The sequence below is a fragment of the Stegodyphus dumicola genome, chromosome 9, assembly GCF_044657685.1.
Source record: "Stegodyphus dumicola isolate Sdum_Otavi_A_Nest chromosome 9, ASM4465768v1".
NCBI classification, from domain to species: domain Eukaryota; kingdom Metazoa; phylum Arthropoda; class Arachnida; order Araneae; family Eresidae; genus Stegodyphus; species Stegodyphus dumicola.
The window spans coordinates 70,603,598-70,624,513 of NC_140776.1; the positions used below are offsets into that span (position 1 = coordinate 70,603,598).

The 20,916-nt window shown below is 29.5% G+C and overlaps 2 protein-coding genes across 4 annotated transcripts; both read right to left on the minus strand.

The window, feature by feature from the left end:
- Window positions 1–1,225: 1,225 nt before the first annotated feature.
- On the minus strand, window positions 1,226–10,138 carry LOC146995379 (lambda-crystallin-like). Its single transcript, XM_085823579.1, has 5 exons — window positions 9,833–10,138; window positions 8,860–9,094; window positions 6,430–6,591; window positions 3,073–3,373; window positions 1,226–1,626 (listed from the first exon to the last, which is right to left on the minus strand). The coding sequence occupies exons 1-5, from the start codon at window positions 9,865–9,867 to the stop codon at window positions 1,409–1,411; spliced, it is 951 nt and encodes a 316-aa protein (XP_085679705.1). The 5' UTR covers window positions 9,868–10,138; the 3' UTR covers window positions 1,226–1,408.
- Window positions 10,139–13,584: 3,446 nt separating this feature from the next.
- LOC146995380 (uncharacterized) lies at window positions 13,585–20,837 on the minus strand. Of its 3 annotated transcripts, none has more exons than XM_085823576.1 (4): window positions 20,600–20,836; window positions 18,627–18,769; window positions 18,395–18,508; window positions 13,585–17,746 (listed from the first exon to the last, which is right to left on the minus strand). In XM_085823576.1, the coding sequence occupies exons 1-4, from the start codon at window positions 20,706–20,708 to the stop codon at window positions 15,743–15,745; spliced, it is 2,370 nt and encodes a 789-aa protein (XP_085679702.1). In that variant the 5' UTR covers window positions 20,709–20,836; the 3' UTR covers window positions 13,585–15,742. The 3 variants fall into 3 exon arrangements, with proteins under 3 accessions (XP_085679702.1, XP_085679704.1, XP_085679703.1); XM_085823578.1 differs by lacking the exon at window positions 20,600–20,836 and adding an exon at window positions 19,662–19,721; XM_085823577.1 differs by lacking the exon at window positions 18,395–18,508 and having other exon boundaries at window positions 20,600–20,837.
- Window positions 20,838–20,916: the final 79 nt, after the last annotated feature.

The window sequence follows — 20,916 nt, forward strand, 5'->3', positions numbered from 1 at the left end:
AAAAATAGCATGTGAGAAACTCACGATGATATTTTTCATTTTCACATACACATACCAAAGTTAAATAAGTAAATAAATAATAAAATGCAATTTCAGATTTATCATCGAAATGTTATAGCTAATCACTTAATCAGAGAGTAGAAAGTTTGCTTTCAACCTAATAAATTAAACGAATAAAGCAGTGATAAAATATACAAAGAGACATATATTTGAGACATTAAAATTCAGATTTGAATACTCCATTTATTATAATTAAAATTATAAATGCTATAGTAATAAAAAACCATAAGTCTCTTTTGATTATGTGCGCTTTTATCACGGTGGGCTTATATCTATGTGGGCTTTTATCGGTGTGGGTTTTTATCAATGTGCGCTTTAATCGCTATGGGTATTTGTCGCATGGGCAATTATCATAGTGGGCTTTTGTCGCGAGCGCTTTGGTCCAGTGGGCTTTTGTCTGGGAACCTTTCGTAACAATACGACTAATTAATCTATTAAATTGTTATAGAGGTAAATAAAAGATATCCTTTCAATATCATTTTAACATTGATTGTAAAATAAGATAAGAATACTGAAAAAATTCTATTACCTGTCAGTTTGCTTACAAGGAAGCTGATATTTGTTTTGCTTACGTGTGTTTTTATCATGAATTCTATGGAAATTAAAAAGCTGATTTCTTGGCTAAATATCCTTTACATTTACTCATAGATATCAATATCAGCATTTGAAAGAATTATTGGAAGTCCTTTTATTATAAGAAGCTTTTATCTAGGTGAAATGAGGAATATATTTCATCTTATAATGTTGAGGGCACCAAAAAGTTCTTTCCCTCTATTTACCACAGAACGAATCCCAGTTTTTCCTCTTCATTAATTTTAAAGTATCTCAGTTCTTATCTGGTCATGATAAATTTGAAAGTTACCTGTTTCATTCCAATCTAAGTTCAAAAAATTTATGTGAGTACCCAAGAAAAGTACACCAAGATGTGGCACAATTACATTTTTCCTGCCCTACATTATGCTTGAAGAATGATTTGAAAAGTTTTGGTGTGACTTGACCAGTGAAGTTATCTGATTTTGTGAAGTCTAGACTGCTGTTCTCTGTTTATGTTCATTTTATTTATGCATGTAATATTTAATATTTTTCTTTTTCAAGCGCCATGTCATACAGTTGTGGTGCATGGCAAGATTGTATGTGTTCAAAATAAAATAAATAAATAAGAAAATATTGAAAAAATAAATTTTATTTCCCTTCTAAACTTGAATATATCTCATACAAAAATTTTCCATCTAAATACAAAAATTAAATGCATTGCAAAATTTATAATTCATAACAATCATATGGTATTTGTCTGGATGTTTATACAGCACAGAAAGAATAACTGCCCGTAGAAAAACCTTATACGCGTTTATACATCAGAAGATATAGATTTCTTCAATTTGGCTAAACATGCTAATCGCTCATCTCTCCATTTTCTTCTCATTTCTAAACAGTCTAGAGGAACCTTCTCACAAAGCTGACGATTTATTTCTTCAGCCATTTCTCCTTCCATGCGAGGAACGGGACCAAAGGTTTCAGAAACATTGTAAATACCATCTGCATAGCGTGAGCAATAATCTAACATACCTGAAAAAGGGCAATTCATTACACAAAACACTGAAATGAACAAAAATGTTTTATAAGCATTAAGATTTGACTACTCTAAAAATTAATTACAATTCATTAACACAATTTCCATTAAGCTGAAACTGAAGTATTAATTTGATCTTTTTATTCAGCTTTATCAAGATTAACATTCAGTTTAGTTGAATAATTAAACTTTCCATTCACCTCAACAGAAGGTTAATTTTAATAAAACCTAACCTCATATTTAACTGAATAATTTAATCTAACCAAAAGCATCACTTATTTAATTTAGTTAGGAGTAAAAAAAAAAAAAAAAAAAAAAAAAGATTTACTTGAAAAGTTAGCCAATCAGATATAGTAATAACATAAACAATTTTGTTTGAAACAAACTTGATAAGAATAATTTAAGAAATGCAATTGAAATTAATATTCTTTTTTCTCTCATTTTTTAAAAGCTTTCAGATTAATCACAATTTTTAGTTAACCATGGATATTAATAAGAAATTTATTATAAAAAATACACTAAATTCATGTAAATATGAAAAAATAGAGAAAGAGATTCATATTTGTCATCAACCAGAGGTAAAATCCGCTTGATAAGAAATAAAGTCATTCCTAACAAAATTTTCTTTTAATTAATTTTGAATAATTTATAGCTCTTAAGCACAGAAATTAATTTTATGTATTTGGTGATATATTAACTATTTTCATCAAAACTTGCATATAACACTTCAGCTGAAATGGCCAGATCGTGATTAACTATTTTCGTCAAAACAACTTGCATATAACATTTCGGCTGAAATGGCCAGACATTTCATGCCTTTCACTTAAAATATAATAAATCTTTACAGAAATCTACAACACACACAAAAGAAAAGTTCCACAATCTTGATGATTTAAAATTATCAAAATACTTTTAAAAATGAAAAGATGGCAATAAGTTTCAGCTGCACCATATTTAGAGAGTTGGCAGCTGAAATTTTTCAAGGTAGAATAACATGCTTTTGAAATATGTATTCTACACAGAAAATAAAGCCCTCCCCCTTTTAAATTTAAGTAATATATTTTATGTAACTTAAATTTGTTACCTAATAAGGTCTCAACTGCACTATTTCTACACATATTTATTTTCATAAAAATAGGCAAGAAAATGCTGGAAAAAAATTTATCCTCTTATATAATTTGTTTTATATAAGAAATAATTTTCTGCATAATAGTCATATTTATTTTTAGTACAATTTTTATATGCTATTTTAATCATGCAGATATTAACAGTTGTGAATAAGTACTATATTTTAAATGATATTACTATTACTGAAGAAGAACTATATAATATTTCTGGTTATTAGAGAATTCTGATTGTACATGTGGAAAGAGGCACTAGTATTACTTTTTAAAAGCAATGAATTGTTTAGCAATAACTATATGAAGTAAGTCGCATATTACCATCTGCATTAAGGTGACAAGTTTCAAAAACACCCAGAAATGCGTAACGCATTCCTAATCCTTCAGACATTACAGCATCAACATCCTCTACTGACATTACACCATCTTGAACAAGCCTCCAACACTCATTGATAATTGCATATTGCATGCGATTGATAGCAAAACCATAGATTTCTTTTTTGCAGACCACTGGCTTTTGCCCAATTTCTTTCATTAATTTTACAGTTTTCGAAACCATTTCTGGATCTGTCCATGATGATGGGACTACTTCTACAATAGGAACATAGTACGGAGGATTTGCCTGAAATAAAATAATACAAGATGATTATGAAGATAAATTCATACATGGAAAGAAATGTAAATTTCTTAGCACAACAAGAGGGGCAACATTTCAAGACAATTATGAAGTGCTATATTTAAATAGCACTTATCACCTTTGCACCATTTACTTTGCAATTGATTTATTGATTTTTACAATCTACAGACCATATATCAAAGAAAACAAATGCAAAATATCCAAAAGAATATGATTATATATACAAAATAGGATACTATTCCGTTTTGGAGACCGTAAAAAAAACTGCAGCGAAAATGTATGCGCAAAAGCGCCAAATCTAGCAAATGTGCCCATTTAAACAGCGCACCAAATCTAGCGTATGCACTGATTTCAGATTGCGTAAGTTTATATAAGTTTATACAGTTCTATAATTCTTAAGACGCCATTGAAATACTAGTTTAATTTTTAAATCCTTTTTTGATATCCTATGAATTTTAACAATTTGGGAATTGCCCAGCCCATGAAGAAAAGTCTGCAAAAGAATTTTGGGTAAAGTACAGAATCACCCACTGCGTAACGCGTTTTTAAGTATTGCACATACTCGGTATCCATGTACACATTGACCTATTTTCACTTTATCCCAGAATTGCACAAAAATGGCACTGCGCACACCCTTGACTTTATCTACGTACACATCGACCTATTTTCACTTAAAAAGAAAAAGAAAATTGACAAAAATCCAATTGTTTTTACCCTTGTAAAAAGCCACAAACAAATAAGTGGGCGATTCTGCGCTTTAACGAGAATTTTTTCATAGAAAAGGCATCATTCATTATAGAAAATTATGTTTGACCAACCAATGAGATGAAACTATGCTTTAGCGATAACTCGCTAGTGAAATAGCGGTGCAGGCATCCATTCAGTTATGTTTAGCAATTTTTATATAAATTATAATAATGATCTGAAATAGTTATTTACTCTTACGCTTCCATTCAATCATGTTTAGCCTTTTTTATATAAATTATAATAATAAAAAAGTATTATATGAAATTAACTTTTCATCTAAATTATCACACGAGAGATGCAAGAAGCAATTTTTCTAAGAAATGTGGTTTTCCATAACTAGCTGAAAGGGTAGACTCTAACATGCACATAAAAAATTATAATAATATTTAACCACATGTTCTTAACAAAATACAATTTTTATTTTTTACTAATAATGCTATTTGAAGTATGATGATAATAGACACAGCATTTTTTTCAGAGATACTCAATGTCTACTTTCTTTTTAATAAGAGTAAAATCACACTTTAAATAAGGGTAAAATAAGATCATAAGGAATTATTGAAAATTTCTAGGCCCTTTAATATTTTAGATCTAAACGGTTATTATACAGTGCCCGAAGTCTGAAGGATAGCTGAATCTGTTTCTTCATATTCTATAAGATTTTTGAACCACAGTATTCTTAACAAATAACAATTCTCTCACCAAATATCATTCTTGTCTGTTATGCACTTTCAGTGCAAATACATTATAACAGTCCTGGATTTCATGTGATAGTTTTTTGTTCATCAGTTATGCCAATCTTAATGTATTTATCAATATAAAAAAGTAGATCCAGATTTCAAGATTACTAGGAAAAGTATCGATGTTCTAAGAACTGTAATCATACTTAATTATAAAGAAACTTTTAAAAGACATATTTTTTTCATGTGTAGGTTTGACATCTTTAATATATATATATATATATATATATATATATATATAATCTTAATTTATCCAATTTTAAACAAAAAACTTTGTATGGTTCAGCATCACAGAGAGAAATATATTACTGATTAATATTATTAAAAACTACATATAAATGAAGTTATATTCATGCTAAAAATTGATTCAAAATAAGACAAAACATAAGAACACTGCAGTACTTTATACCATTCTTTTTTGGTGTGGTGTGGTGTATTTAATTACGGCAAAGCACACGAGGGCTATCTGCCTAAGGGGAGGGATGCCTTCGTGGAGGACTTTCTAAGGGAAGCTTGCTCGTATACACGTTACACATGGGGAAAACCACAAAAACACCCATGCAGCCAGCCCGTTCGCGGGATTCGAACCTCGGACCGAACTACCAGTGTTCAGCGACTTTACCGCTCGGCCGCTGGTGGGCCCCATTCTTTTTTGAAAAGACAAAAATACATATTAAAAGCAAAGGATTAAAATTCTATATCAAAAGAAAAAAATTTTTTAATAATAATAATTTTATAATGCTGTGAAAGTCTTCCTATTAGATATTACATTAGTTATTTTTGCTTAATAATGAACGTAAATAATTTTGAATCATTTATAATCAAAAGAAATTTTTTATTTGAGTTAGCTATGAAAAATCTTAGCTAATATTACACCAGGGCTATAATAAAAAAATTCCATAATTCATTTTTTTATTTACAAATATGTCAAAAAGCAAACTTTTATCTTACTTTTCACTAATTATTTAGTTATTTTCCTAAAATATTATTCTGCTTGCATATGCTACTAGCCTGAAGGCAAATATAAGGAAAAGACAAGCATGTTTGTGAACTTTTTAGAATGAGGGTACTTAGAATTTGTGAATCTTAAAATTCTCTTGATATATTAAAATTATAGTTCAAATTTCATTCTCTCACTTACTAAACTGAGGTGGAATTAAGATATCTCTCATGCTTTTACTCAAACCACAGAATCAGATCTAAAAATTCATTTATTTATAACTATTACAGTTACTGGTACTAGGAGTATTTTTTCTAGTATTGAAGAAAATATCAATAATTTCACAACCACCAATAATTTCTAAGTTTGTATAGTAATTATTTCCCAGAAACTTTCAGTAAAGCCCCCTTTAATTTTAGCTAAATTTCTATTTCTATTTTTATTTTAAGTATAAATATAAGTTTACTGTTTATATTTTAAGTATAAATTATTTTTAAAGAATATAATACATATCTCAATTGAAAGAAGAAAGTCAAAACTTGCATAACTTATTTCCAATACATACAGCTATGCTCTATTAAATCATAAGAGTAAAATATATTTGAATTACTTACAGGATGAGCAACTAGGACTTGCTCGCGATGTTTCATGTTCTCTGAAAATGTTGATGGAGTTATACAACTAGAAGAGCTACATAAAGGTATGTTATCAGCCACAAGCTCATCTAATTTTTCAAATACTTCCTTTTTCAAGTGAATATCTTCAGAAACAGATTCCTAAAATATTTGTTAATAACATCAAAAAAAAAAAAATGTATATAAATTTTGAGACTTGGCAATAAGAAAAAAAAAAAAAAATTAAATAATATTATGTGAAGATTACATGAAGGTGAATTAATTACTTTATTGTTTTATTTTACACTATATGTTTAGACATTCAGGTATCAAATTTTGTGCCACATCGAGCAGTAAAGTTAGCAAAATAAATCAACTGTTCAAATTTACCCAAAACTTCACTGTACATAATGTTTTGGGTAAAAACACTGTTAATAAATACTGATATAAATAAAATAATAAATATTGATCAGCTGAATGCGTCCACACCACACAAAATATCTTTAAGAAGTTCATTACATGATTTAGCATGTAGAGTTTGAATACATTAGAAAGCAATAATATAAACCATAGCCACCACTTTAATGAAGCAATCACTGAGCAACTACTACAGGACAGCCAAAAAACAACATGCTCTTTGCATGTTACTTGCTGCAAATCAACAGAAGATGGAACTCATATTTTCTTTTAATAAAGCATTTTAAATAAACTGAAAATTTAGATTTTAAAGCTTGGATTATTACACACAAGAATGGATTTCAATATGGATATAGTTAGGAACATAAGTTACTAGGAAATAACATACCATTTAGCTACACAGTCTCGTGCTCCTTATCCCTTCAGGGCCATGATGACATGTGATCATGCAATTCTCACTTCTGGCTTATGGGATCATATATGTGATCAGCCCTTCTGAGTCTTGAGGCCTGTGATCACAGCGGTGTAATTTCAAATCGGAACATTATATTTAAGTTTCTAAAGACCACTAAATGGGAATTGAATTCTGTTATATTTTTGAATAATGCTCCATTGAGCTTTGACCTTCAATATGCCCTTTTAGTTAAAAATCCCCCCCCTTTGTTTGATGAGGGCAATTTGAACATGTAAACACATTGAATTAATTCATTCTGTATGGGAGGGCTCAAATATCACACACTTTCTACTGACATTTCAAGAATTTGTTTCATAACATTGTCATATTTAACTAATTATTTAATGCCATTATAACTAGTATACGTGTGATATTTTGACTTGAAGAAAGAGAGTTGCAACGGATATCTGGCAGCGTAATGGCTGAGTGTAAAGGCATGAAGATGAAGCTAACCAAACTGAGCTCGAAGTATTACAGTCTTTATTTTCACGCATATAAAATCATGTCTTTGTAGACAAGATAGTTCTAGATCATAGTTAGCAACAATAATTTTTATGTACATAGGTTAACATCATATTACGTCATCTTAGATCAGGAATAAAGGAGGACAATTATGCATAGCGGCACAGAGATGGTTGCAGGGCAGGAGAAGTTAAGAACAGAATGATGTAATTGCTCACGAAGCAGTATTTATACTAGGCAGGTGCACAGGTACAGCTAAGCTGCGATTAGTAACTGGATTGCAGTCTGTCTGCTCCTTCTTTCTTACTGCAAATTTATCAAAAATGTAAACTTTGGGAATAGGTATCAACTTGTTTGTGGCCACAATATGTTTGCTGAAATAAAATTTGAATTAAATATACTTTTACTGCCAAATTTCTTATTCACTGTGGATTGGAGTTTCAACATCTCTAAGCCATCAAAATTCTCACTGTTTGTTATGGATTCAACCACCTGAGTTCTACTACAGAATCTATTACATAATAATATCTTCTTTCACCACAAAAATGTACCACATTTTTCGACAGCATTAAGTGTTATGTTAAATAACCATTCTAAAACAATTTTGCAAAAATTTGCCTCATATCAAATTTCTTTTCTGAGCTCTTCATCAATAATCAATTCCCCTTCCCCTGTGAAGCTTATTATACAGCAGTCCAGACTATTAAATATAAATATGTTTTTCCAATAATAATGTAACAATGTCAATTATAAATTATTATTCCCTCTGAAATATCTTAATTACTTCAGTCTGCATTTCAAATTTAATGAAATGCCATTCCCATAGCAGATAACATGTTTTGATAAAATATTTCAATAAGAGGGAAAATTAGCCATTAAGATTTAATAAGGAATGCAAAGTCATCCAGGCCAACTTCAAAGATGAACAAAATTTCAGTTGTATTATTCATCTACTCAAGTGATACTTTAAGTTATGGCATTAGTATGCTAACACGTTGATTAACTAAAGAAATGCATGACCCTAGTTTATTTTATGATTAAAATGTTAATTAATCTTATGTATTATTAAACATTCTTAAATTAAAAGTAAGACAAACCTGTACATGAATGGCTCCCTTAACAACATCTGCAAGATTATTGGTTTTCGATATTAGTTTAAGTTGCTGTGCTGCTGAAAGCTCTCCTCGAAGTAAACTTGAGCTTTCTAATTTGTTCAACTGATCTTTAATATCTACCAATGCATCTGATGAGACTTTGGGATCTTTATCATAAATGACTACATTATAGCCAGCACTAGCAAAAAGCATAGTCCAGCTTCGCCCAATTAAGCCACTGAAAACAATAAAATTTACTTAAGATGTGAAGTATATGGATTAAGACAGATTTTTAGAAAATTCATTGCAGTAAGAATAAAAACTAAAAAGAGGAAAACAAAACATCACAAAATTTTTTTTACTTAATTTTGTTATTAAATAAATGAATTTCGTACACACATAAACGTAATTCATCAAAAAACAATTTATAGAAATAACCTTTTTAGGCACAAATTTTAATTATAAATTTCATGCATAACTTGTTAATAAAAAAATTTAATTAATAAAAGTTAACTGCTATGGTTTATTAAATAATCTTCAAATGCTTAAGGAAATTTATTTCATATAAGATGAAAATTTTAAAAGTAATTTTACCGATGCACACAATAAAATTACAGTCAAATCTAGTTACATTTACACTGAGTTATACACAGTTTGGATTGCTTAATAATTTTGTTCCGTTAATAAAATGAAACCATATCAGCTCCTACAGCTAGTTTACACACTGTTATAGATTCAATGCATCAGTTATTTGTTTACTTTTTTTATCATATAGTTGGGAACAATCCTAGTTGTTTCTTTAATTTCCCAATCTTATCAAATAACTAACGGGACATAAAGAGTTATACATTTATAGCAAAAATCCTTCAAAGCTGGTACTGTTACTTCAGATTTAATTTATAATCTTATTTAAAATACTGAAATATATGATTTTAAAAACTGACATGCTTTGATTGAGATTATTTTCAATTCTCACCTGCCAACAATTCCAATTTTAGCCTTTCCAGCCATTATGAATTAACTGCCTGAGCGTCAAGTAAAAAAAGGTTAAATTCTTTACACTATCTCTTCACAAAAGCTGATAAAGATAAATCTATGAACTGATAAAGGAAGTCCAAAGATAAACCTGCAGTTAATAAGAATAAAATGTAGAACCTTCATGCATACAATTTTAATTTTAAATAGTTTTGAAAATATGAGGATAGATTATAGCAAATAAATGTAAATATACTGAAAAAAGAAATAGACTGCTACGAATTTTAAACCCGACAGTCAACAAATTTTCGTTTGTTTACATTGTTACCCATGTGCTCAATTCAATTCAATTCAGTTTCCAATTGTATGTCATAGGTCGTAGGTCATGATGATTAGTCCAAGATATGGCCAAGGCCAACTAGATATCTATTTAGTTGGTGTAGTGGTCCAGTTATTGCATGAGAAATAATTATTTTTTATTTCATATATTTGTTCATATATTTAATTATTTTATAAAATTAACTTTAATATTTTGTTAATATTCATATTTATATTTAAATTTCTTTATGCTGAATGGCAACTAGTTAGGTTTTGGTTTCAAAACGTTGATCGTAGCGTCGCATTTCGATAGCTGGAAAATAAAATTCAATAACTTAGCTATTTGTTTATAATTCATGCTGTTACTAGTCATAAATTAATTTTAAACATTAGTAGCCAAGGCTACATCGTGGTGACCCTGATTAATTTTCGAAATGTCAACAAACGACTCTTCTGAAACTGCTATGAAAGATACGGTCGCCGCTTTTTCGAATGGCCAAGAGTCACAAGCGCGAGTCTCCTTTCCCCATCGATGACGACTAGCTGATAGCTTTGCACTTTGTAATCGATTACGAAGTCTCGATACTTTGTTTACGTTTTAGGCGGAATTGTGGAAAATTTTGCGGAACGGAAAAGGGCCTTCACCTTCATATTTTATTTTATTTATTTATTTTTTTGCGGTATACGAGACTGGGCGCAATGCGAATAAATCTGTATGATACACAGAAACTTGCTCATATTGCTGATACAATGATCAAGAGTATTGATATGTTTAGTTCATTTCTGTTGTTAAAATAAAAAACCGCAATTGTGCATGTAATGAGTGTAAACAATAATGAAAATTTAGATATGTCTGTATTGTTGACTAAGTAGTAATAATGCCTGATTGTAAAATATATATTAGACTACTGATTGTATATGTACGATTTAAAGTAATAATTACGTAGGGTAGAACACAGTGTTCATAGGGATATATCTTTTTTAGGTGATATATCTATTTTAATATATTGTGTACTTAATTGTGTGTGCATATATATACGAATAAACGGGCCTTAAAACTTGGATTGATTTAGTAAAAAATTAAATATAGTATAATGTGTTATTATAAACATTATAATACTATACCACACAAGCACTTTCTTATATATGTAATATAATCTTAGAGAAATACCAACTGAATCCTTCTTTGAATATCTATAATATTCTCTGACTGTGTTGTTTCATATACAATGATCAAGCAAAGACAGCGTTAAAATTTTGCTCCGAACAGCTGAGATGCGTGTCTTAAATTTTGTACTAAACAGCACAAACTTATGTCTGGAGGAAAGAAATTTATAAATTTTGTTTTGTCTACGATTTTCATTTCTCTACATCGAAAAATTATACTGGGGTGGGGGCACCACTTCACTTGACATTTGATTTCAAGTGGCATCTGATGTTTTATGTCAATAAAAATATGACAGTTCATCCTAATTTTAATCTCTTCTTTATTGTTAGCTTTTAAGAAATTTGCTTCTTATTTGCATTTTGTTCTCTTTCTGTCAGTAGATGATATTAAGGATTTGGTTTTTATTATTTAACCATACTCTCCAATTTCTTTCTGTTGCTTCTCATGTAGGCACGTTTCTTTTTCATTCTTGCAGCAGATATTAAGATGTGTAGTGCTTCAAGTGAACTAATATTTTGTGGATTTTTGTTTGCTATTGATTTCTTTTTAAATTATAATCCTGCTTAGTGTTAAGATTTATGCGCTGTTTATATCTGGTAATTAATAATAAAAAAACTATGTATTTTCATCATTTTGTGTACATTTTAACCATACAATTATTTTTGTATGCGAATAAATTTGTATTTATTGACTTTTCTTTACACCCAATTATCCCTAAAGTATATATGCTATGCTGAATGCATTATTTCAGATTCAAAATGTATACACAGAGAGATGCATATCACACTATGATGATAACAAAAGTGGTAATTTAATAACATTGACATCAAATATCACCTAAGACAACCACTTCCATAGAAAAGTTTTTGTAGCAGCTGTGTCTGACTGTCTTACAGAAGTGTTTTGTGATTTAGAATTAACTCGCTGTAATACTGATGCAATTTAAGGTTACTAATATGTGCATTCAGCTGTTTTTCTTTATTAGTTCAAACAACCCATGTTATTGATCAAAAAGCAATACCTTATTGTTAGTCATATTATAAAAATTAAAAAATGGCTTTTGGAAATTTTCCTCCTTATGCAATGATTTCCAGTTTGGTAAAAAAGCTTTCATAAGTTGATCTTACTATGGGCACATATTGAATTTTATTTAGTGTTAAAAATCATTTCTATGGTATATGTACATATTTTTACAGTTTTTAAAATACTTCAGAAATTCATTATCTCATGCCACAAGGCATGCATAAAATAAGCTTATTTCCTTGTACTATTATTAAGCTGTCCAGAAGAAGCCTTTTTTTGACAATGGATCACTGAAAGTTATGCTGTATCTTTATGTTAATTAGAAAATAATTTTGGATAATAAAATAAATGTATTAGAAAAATATTATATTAAAATGATATTTTTAAAACACATAATTAAATTAATGTATTCTAATACATTAATTTAATTATGTGTAATTAATCTGTAATTTAAAGCAAACCTTCGTTCTTCAACTACATATTCATTTCCGATACCCAAAGGCTAATTCCATCATAATAACTTGTATTTTAACTCGTCATTATTCAGCAAAACTTTTTGATTAAAAAATTCTGTATTCGTCCTTTGTGATAAAAGCCCAAGATACGAACCTCCACCATCTGCAAAATGCATGGCTCTCTTTGTACAGGATCTCTGTGGCTGTTACTGGAAGCCTAGAGTACGTTCAAGCAGTAGTAAATAGGCTTCCTTATTCTCCGTTTATTTAGTGTGTGATATATTTGTTTGTGTGTGTTTATTTGATAGTGTGTCTGTATAAATACTTTTGTCTGCCATTGGAAATAAAAATATATGCATTACAAATCCGAGTTATTAAGTATATTAAGGCTGTTTACATTTTTCATTCCAAAACATATATTCAATTAAAATACATTATGCAATTTGTTTTCATCTACATTTGTTAATGTTTAATTAATGCCAACAGAAACATGTTCGCATAAATTCCTCTAAGTAATTTAAACATGAGGTTGTTTAAGAAGGCCATTTTTATCCATTCATTTACTGAAATATTTGCATTACTTCTTATATATTAAAATTTACATATATTATGTACTTTTTTCAGTACACAATCCAAGAATATTCTATATGTTAAAATGTATGGTATATGCAATAATTCCCCCCCCCTAAAAAAAGAAAAGAAAAAAAAAAAACTTATCCTCTATTTGTGATCTTATTATCTGATTGTGTCTTCTTCAAAATACACAAATAATCTGATGGAATGAAAATATTTTGGTCATTAAAACTTTTTAATCACTGCTCTTTACATCTACATTTCTTTTTTCACATAATCTGAAGTTTTCGAGTAGTCTGAAGGTTTTCAAACTGTGTTTCACAGAAATTTTAGATACCATGCAACTCCTCTAGGGCATCTGTAAGTCAAAATTTAAAACAATTTTTAATATCACTGGACATCAAAATGAAATACTTGAAATAATCTTTGAAATTCTCTTATTATTGTTAAAAAATATTAAGCAGATTTTTGTTTATGATTAAATTTATAATGAAATAATGAATTTCTTTTTACTTTCTGCATAAAATGCACAAATTTTATATTTCAATTCTTTAACATTTATTTTTCTGAGGATAGAAATTCTTCTATAGAAAAAATTACGATTTTAGAAGTTTTTCTGAATTTAAAGATTTGAAGACAACCCTGTTATAAGGGTTTACGATTATAATGTGAATGACCCAAATAATTGTAAATGGCCTATGGCCATACTTAATACACATATTATTTAAATTGACATGCTTTACCTGTAATGTACATTTGTGACTTATGTTATAATTTAAGTGCACCAGTTTACTCACACTTATCTGTATTGTATGTATGTAGTATTATATGCATCTCTAGACTCAGGTTAAAGCTAGCTCGTTTTCCCTTTCTCAGCTTTCCCAGATGACATTTTTGGGTCTTTACTGGAACTTGACGCACACTTTATTTCGGCTAGAATAACCACTTATCTCACTCTTCTTTTATTCAAAAATTATAACATACTAATTTGGGGAAAAAAATATATTTTATGTTAGTTACTCATGACAACATTCGAAACAACCTACATGTTCGACAAGGGGTAGGGGTCTAGGAAAGCCACAACTTTTTCAATGAACTGGATGAATAAATGCAGCCCTGCCTTTTGTTGTGTTTTATGCATTTATAAATTTCTACCTGACTGTTTATTCTTTAATTCTATATAACACAATTAATCGATGCTTGTTTCTTGTATGGAATTTTAACATTAATTCTACATAATAACATGAGTAATCTTTTTTTTTTTTAAATTGTATTTTAGCATTATTAAAAAACACTTTGGCACTATGAACTGAGAATATCTGTCAATCTACGTTAATTTACAATAATATAAATGTGAATATCTGAATGGAGTTATATTGAAAGATCTACTGGATGCTATGATTCCATGATGGTCAATCCACCACATTGGAAATATTAAATCAAACAATAAGTACAGGAAAAGATTCAGCAAGACAATATATCCTCTTTTGAATGAATACATTTAACTGTAGTTATTCCATATGATGTATTATACAACACCCCAAAATCATGGAAAATAACTTTCTAAACCGAGTTTACAGTGTAAAAAAAGTAGTGGAAAAATGTTGTAGTCATGTAACTGGGCTATCTAACATAAAAATTACAGCATATTACACCAGTGTTCTTACCTTTACTGCATATTACAACCAAATAACTACAATTAGATATGAGAAAGAACAGGCAGTGTCAGTACAACCAAGAGTAAAACTTTTACAGAGTTGCTAATTTGAAAACAAGTGAACCTGTAAAACTAACCCTGCATACTGGTTTGCTTTAGATGCATTTGGTAACCAATATGCCGTAAGTCTTTACCAGATTCAGTTTTGAGTGCATTAAATACTATATTGCTCATATGTCTTGATCGTGACAATCAATGCAGCTGCAGCATTATTGAATAGAAATAAGTTATATGACTCTCAAATAAGTGTTTGTAAAGTTGTTCAGGAAATAAATATTACTAAATAATAACATGTATTATGTTTATTGAATTGTACAAAACTTATATGTTATACTTTGAATTATCGTCAATTTTAATTGTCTGAAATCTGGTATTTGATAGTATATAGTTGTAGCAGTTTTTTCACTATAAATTCTGAAGAATCCGAAAATAAATGCACATACTAAAGTATTTCAAGTATGATAATATTCAGTATATAATATTCAGTATTTAAGATTATCCTAAAAGTATGAAATTTATTATTTTATTTGAAAATAAGTATTAGTGTATCCATGGCATGCAGGTCCCCGAGATTACTCTATTATCCACTCATAGGTGGGGGTGTCACCTTTGCCAAAGGCTCTTTGTAGCCTGCTTTAGGTTTTATACTAATTTTTATTACTGGCCATCTACTGAAATGGTTTCTTTATGTATATCCACCTTTATTCCAACTCTGGTATTTCTACGGCGATGGAGGTTTAGTTGACCATACTTCTTGACAATTCTTTTACTTTTTTTTAGTTTAATTTTTTTTTCAATTTGAAGCAGTAGACCAGTATATTCATCTCGCATAACTGTTTTTGAAGCAGACTCGAAAATCTCCTTCAAAGAGTTGGCTACATTGTGTAAATTTTCGCTATCTAAATTCCAAAGGAGTGACCGAATTGATCTGTAATTTGCATCACACTCATTGATCAAATTTCTTTTTTTACTCAACGTTGCTTCTTCAGATATGGTGGGTAAATTATCTGATGTTCCACCTGAAGGAGTTTCAGTTGATGAATATTTTCGTTTTCTGGTGCCTGAAATACTTCTTGAGACTAAATCTTCATCAACTTTGAAAATAGGTGTTGAAAATAGCCATTCTGCAGTACATTCCAAACTCCAGGCTGGAAACTTCATGCCAGCAAACACAATATGCTTGCACAGCAGTCGGTTTCTTCTGAAATCTAAGCACGTGCATTGACACAGTTGTTTCTGTTCATCAAACGTGACAGAATAAACTGCATCATGCTTAGTTTCAGAAGAAACTTTAAAGAAGCCATGTGAAATTTTTTTTATACTACCCACATAAACTTCAGCAGCTCTTAATTTTGTTTTTATGTGATCAATTAACCATTTTGGCTTATTGATTAAATAATTTGGTACATGTTCATTGTATAACCTGGCCTGCGAAAGCATACTCAGATTTTTTCTGACGTAAATTCTATATCTTTCTGGAAGAAATTTCTCAACCAAGATCTTAATTATTTCACACAGCATACAGTTTTTATATCCCTGAAGATATCTATATTTTAGTTCCTCATTTAAGCGTTCAACACCATTGTTCGAGTTTATGAATAAGTCATTTGGTTTGTAAGCCAAAGCCCATCTCTCAATTTCCTTGAACCATGTTAATTCAAAATAATCTTTCACAGCTTCATATTGGTTCCATGATTTTAATACCTCTATTGCTGCAACCATTTCATCTTGAGTTGGAGCATTTGCTATGGCACGTAATTTACACAAAAGCTCTTCTTTGGGAACCACTGCATTCTTTTTCTTAGAAGCCCATCTTGACCATGCCTGCTCTCGATGGAAACTACATATAAAAACCTTAATTCCTGTAAAGATATTTTCTAAACTTGTAATTTCTTCCATTGCAAAATCAACCATCCCATATTTTGGTCTAACGAGAGGCGACCAATTTTTAATAATTATAAGAGCTTCTTCTAATGCTTTGGCTGTTTCATTTTGTGTAATTATTATGCTCACTATTTGATAGTTCACATTTGTTTTGACAACTAAAAAATAAAGTGGGAGAGCATACTTACAGGTTCGATAGGTCGCGTCGAGAAGAACAAGATTAGAACCATATAAGACATATAAATTTTTCATTTCTTCACTTTGATATACAAATAGCAGATTTAGTTTTGAATCTGTAAAGTCATTTGGCTCAGTACCATCATATGTATTTTCAGTACATGGTCTAAAAAAAACAGAACACTTGGAAGTATCCCAGCTATTTATTAACATTTCTATATTTTCCTGGTCAATTTTACTAGTTCTAATATTGGATTTTGCTTGGCTTATTATTTTCCTTATTGCCTCCATTTCTGGATAAAATCGTCTGCGCGTTTTATCAGTTTCTCCCAATTCAGTTGAAACGTATACTTCTAATAGCTCTGCAATTACAGTGGCATTGCATTTTCCATTCTTAACTTTAGAAGCTATGAAATGCCGCACTCTAGCATCTATAGGTTCTATTACTGCAGCCATGTTACCCATTAGATGATTTTGATGATCTTGGCTATTAGGTAAATTAAACATGAAAACTTCTTCACCAGCAATACTATCTTTATTGGCTAGTTTTTCCTTAATTTTCCGAGATATCATAATCTTTCTTTTTCGGGTTGGCACTACCTGTAATTTAAACATATTTATCACAGTAAAATTTAGAAATTCCAGCACAGTCATCTAAAACTAATTATTGATAAAGGTTCAATTTTAAAAACTTTCTGTTCATAGCAAATTATTCAAAAAAAAAAAAAAAAAAAAGAGAGAGGAGTCATTTCTTTCCTTTAAAAAAAGCTGTAAAAAGGATCTTCCATTTTTATAACAATAGATCAAATTACTTCTTCAAAGAAACATAACCAATAAAACTTCACTTTGAACAACTTATTTCTATTTGTAGCAAATTGGTTAGAATATAATTAGCATAAAAAGCCTTTATTTCTGGCCTGAAAACATCATTTTATTTGCATGTCAATTACTGAATTATTTATTTAGGAAAATATTACTGTTAAAAACCCTCTTTTGGCCAAAAAAAAAAAAAAAAAAAACTATTTAGAAAAATATGTTGAATAAAGAGACACAAAAAATCATTTCTCTTTTTTACATTGTGACTCTAAAAATACCTTTTGTTTCTATGTCAAAAAGTATGTATACTTTATCATAGAATACCTTCAATACATCTTGCTCATACGTGACAGAATTATATTTTTTCCTTAAAAAAAAATTCTCTAACATTACTAAGACCATCTTAGAACAAAAAGTTAAATAAACTTCTACCTTGAACTGAGGCATCCTGTACATTCGGGTAACATTAATTACAGCTGGACAATTAACTTTTTTAGTTGTCTGGTTCTTGGAATATGCTTTACCAAAAGCATGATCAGTTTGACACTAAAAGAAAAAAAAAAAAAAAAAAAAACACACACACACACACATATATATATATATATATATAATCCAAGAGGTGATATTTTTGTATAAATTTTTAAATATAACAATGTTATTTTACCTTTTCATTTTTTTCTTTAGCATAATTTTCCTTTTGACGTTTATTCAGATCTTTTCCTTGATGGCAAACATAGGTTTTTCGCCCAAAGTGGAAATAGGGAATATCATCTAACCAGTTTAATCGTAAATCTGGAGTTAGTTCAACTGGAAAGAAAATTTTGATTTAGATCACAATCTGATAAGCTTTGATTTTTAAAAGATAGAAATTACAGATCTCTATAAACATATTATACATTTAACTGTCTCTATATATACTACATAGTGTAGACACTGCTTAATGTATTGCAGCTGATGTCGTGTATATTGGCTATTGAATTTCTAAGTTCTGCTCTTTCATATATGGAAACATAAAAAATGCATCATTTGCTGTAATTTTATTTGCTCAATTTGGTTAATATAATCAAAATATTATACAATAAATTTCTTAAACTGAAGAACGAAAATGATTTTAATCAAGCATTTAGAAAAAAGCGCAAAACAATAAAATTAAAAAAAAACTTAATTTCATACGAATTTTCAATAGCTATTGATTTGGAAGGGCTTCAGCACAGTTCCCTCTTCTTCAAAAGGGAGGTAAAAATTCCTGAAAACATCTTTGCCAAAATACACTTGCGTTTTTGCGCAATTTCAGATTTTACATTGGCAAAATCTCTTTAAACAAGGATGCCCTCCAAGTATTAAGATTATAGGTATAGAATTGGTCCAATAAATTTCAGAAACTTTATGCACTACTCAAATGAACTTTTGCAATGAAGACTGTAAACAATTGATAAACAAACTTTTATTTTTCCTAATTAAAATGTTAAGAAAGTGGCTAGTTATATTTATAGTTAATTCAATTCCTATTTTAAAAGATACTTTTCTCATCATCTTATATTATCAAAAATGGGCAAATGTAATCACACTAAGCAGCACCTACTGCAAACATAGAGAGATATTAAAAGCATTAAACTATTATGTAAAAAAATTATGTCATTTTGTCTCATATTAAAATTATATATGCTAGGTAAAGTATAGAATGAGCTAGCTGCCTTACGCAAAAGGGATGCCTTTGAGAAGGTCTAATGGGAAACTGTCTTGTATTCACTTATATATATAAGGTGAACAGGAAAATTCCCATGCAGCTAATCCATTCAACAGTATTTGTACCTTGATCAAACATCCAGTATTCAGCTATCTTATCTGCTAGTCCATTGGTGCTAAGTGTCAAAATAGACAACTTTTTTTTTACACACAAGATAAGTAGCATTCATTGACTAAAGAAATATATATATCACATCACTAAAGAAATATATATACATTTCAGAAAACTTTCCTGTTTTCTAAAATTCAATATCTTTATTATTATAACTTCCTGATATTTCAATGCAATATAATTTTATGGTGAACTATTACCTGAAAATAAAACAGAATATTTTTTGAATTGGTAGTGTTTATTATAAGGTTATTTTGAAACATGTTGTTAATGATAAAACTAAAGAATGGATTTTCTTTATAGACTATTAAATGATTATATTTCAAATCAACAGACTGCATTCATACACTAAAATAGGATGAAAAATATAGTAGTCATCGAGACAAATGTCGAGTTTCTCAAGAAACAATAATAAAAATTTTCAAATCTAACACGGTATATCTTGTTTAATGTTTAATATAGTACGGAATGTTTCGTGAAGCATCAGCTATTTAAAAAAAAAAAAAACATGCAATACCTGACAATGAAACCAAATAAAAATCAAACATAACGCTATTACACGTTATGCAACAAAATTAATGAATATGAACGTCTATAAACCCTTTTTTCAACTTGGACCGAATCTCGCAACATCAACTAGATCGTACGCAATAAAATTAATACAAATTAGTGATAAGTTCTTTGGAACAAAATGGCCAAATATCAACTAAACAACCAAAGAAAGCATTTACATTCTAGAGGATTTTTATTTACTCATTACATCTTCAAAAATTACTTACTCTCTTTATCGAATGACTTTCCATAGTAGTAAACATATTTTGTTACAGTTTCTACTTCGTGTCTGCGAAGTATTTCTTTAAATTCGCTCCAAGATTTCGCAAAATTCATTTTGCCTCTAAACACAAAGGTTCATACACGAGACGGACTTTGAAACTCGTAATCGATAAACCGGCCATTCCCCTATCGTTGACACAAGTCTTTCTATCGATGGGGAAAGGAGACTCGCGCTTGTGACTCTTGGCCATCCGAAAAAGTGGCGACCGAAAGATACGATGCAGTCACCGGAGCTTCATAAGGTGAGTGTAAAAATACCTCC

What these genes read in the sequence shown, in the direction of transcription:
- LOC146995379 (XM_085823579.1), bottom strand. Translation starts at nt 9,867, where the DNA reads ATGGCTGGAAAGGCTAAAATTGGAATTGTTGGCAG. An exon ending in AAAATTGGAATTGTTGGCAG is followed by an intron (nt 9,095 to 9,832) that starts GTGAGAATTGAA and finishes TATTGTTTTCAG; the next exon opens with TGGCTTAATTGGGCGAAGCT. An exon ending in TTGTCACCTTAATGCAGATG is followed by an intron (nt 1,627 to 3,072) that starts GTAATATGCGAC and finishes GCCCTTTTTCAG; the next exon opens with GTATGTTAGATTATTGCTCA.
- LOC146995380 (XM_085823576.1), bottom strand. Translation starts at nt 20,708, where the DNA reads ATGAATTTTGCGAAATCTTGGAGCGAATTTAAAGAAATACTTCGCAGA. An exon ending in AAAGTCATTCGATAAAGAGA is followed by an intron (nt 18,770 to 20,599) that starts GTAAGTAATTTT and finishes TTTTCTTTCCAG; the next exon opens with TTGAACTAACTCCAGATTTA. An exon ending in CTAAAGAAAAAAATGAAAAG is followed by an intron (nt 18,509 to 18,626) that starts GTAAAATAACAT and finishes TTTTTCTTTTAG; the next exon opens with TGTCAAACTGATCATGCTTT.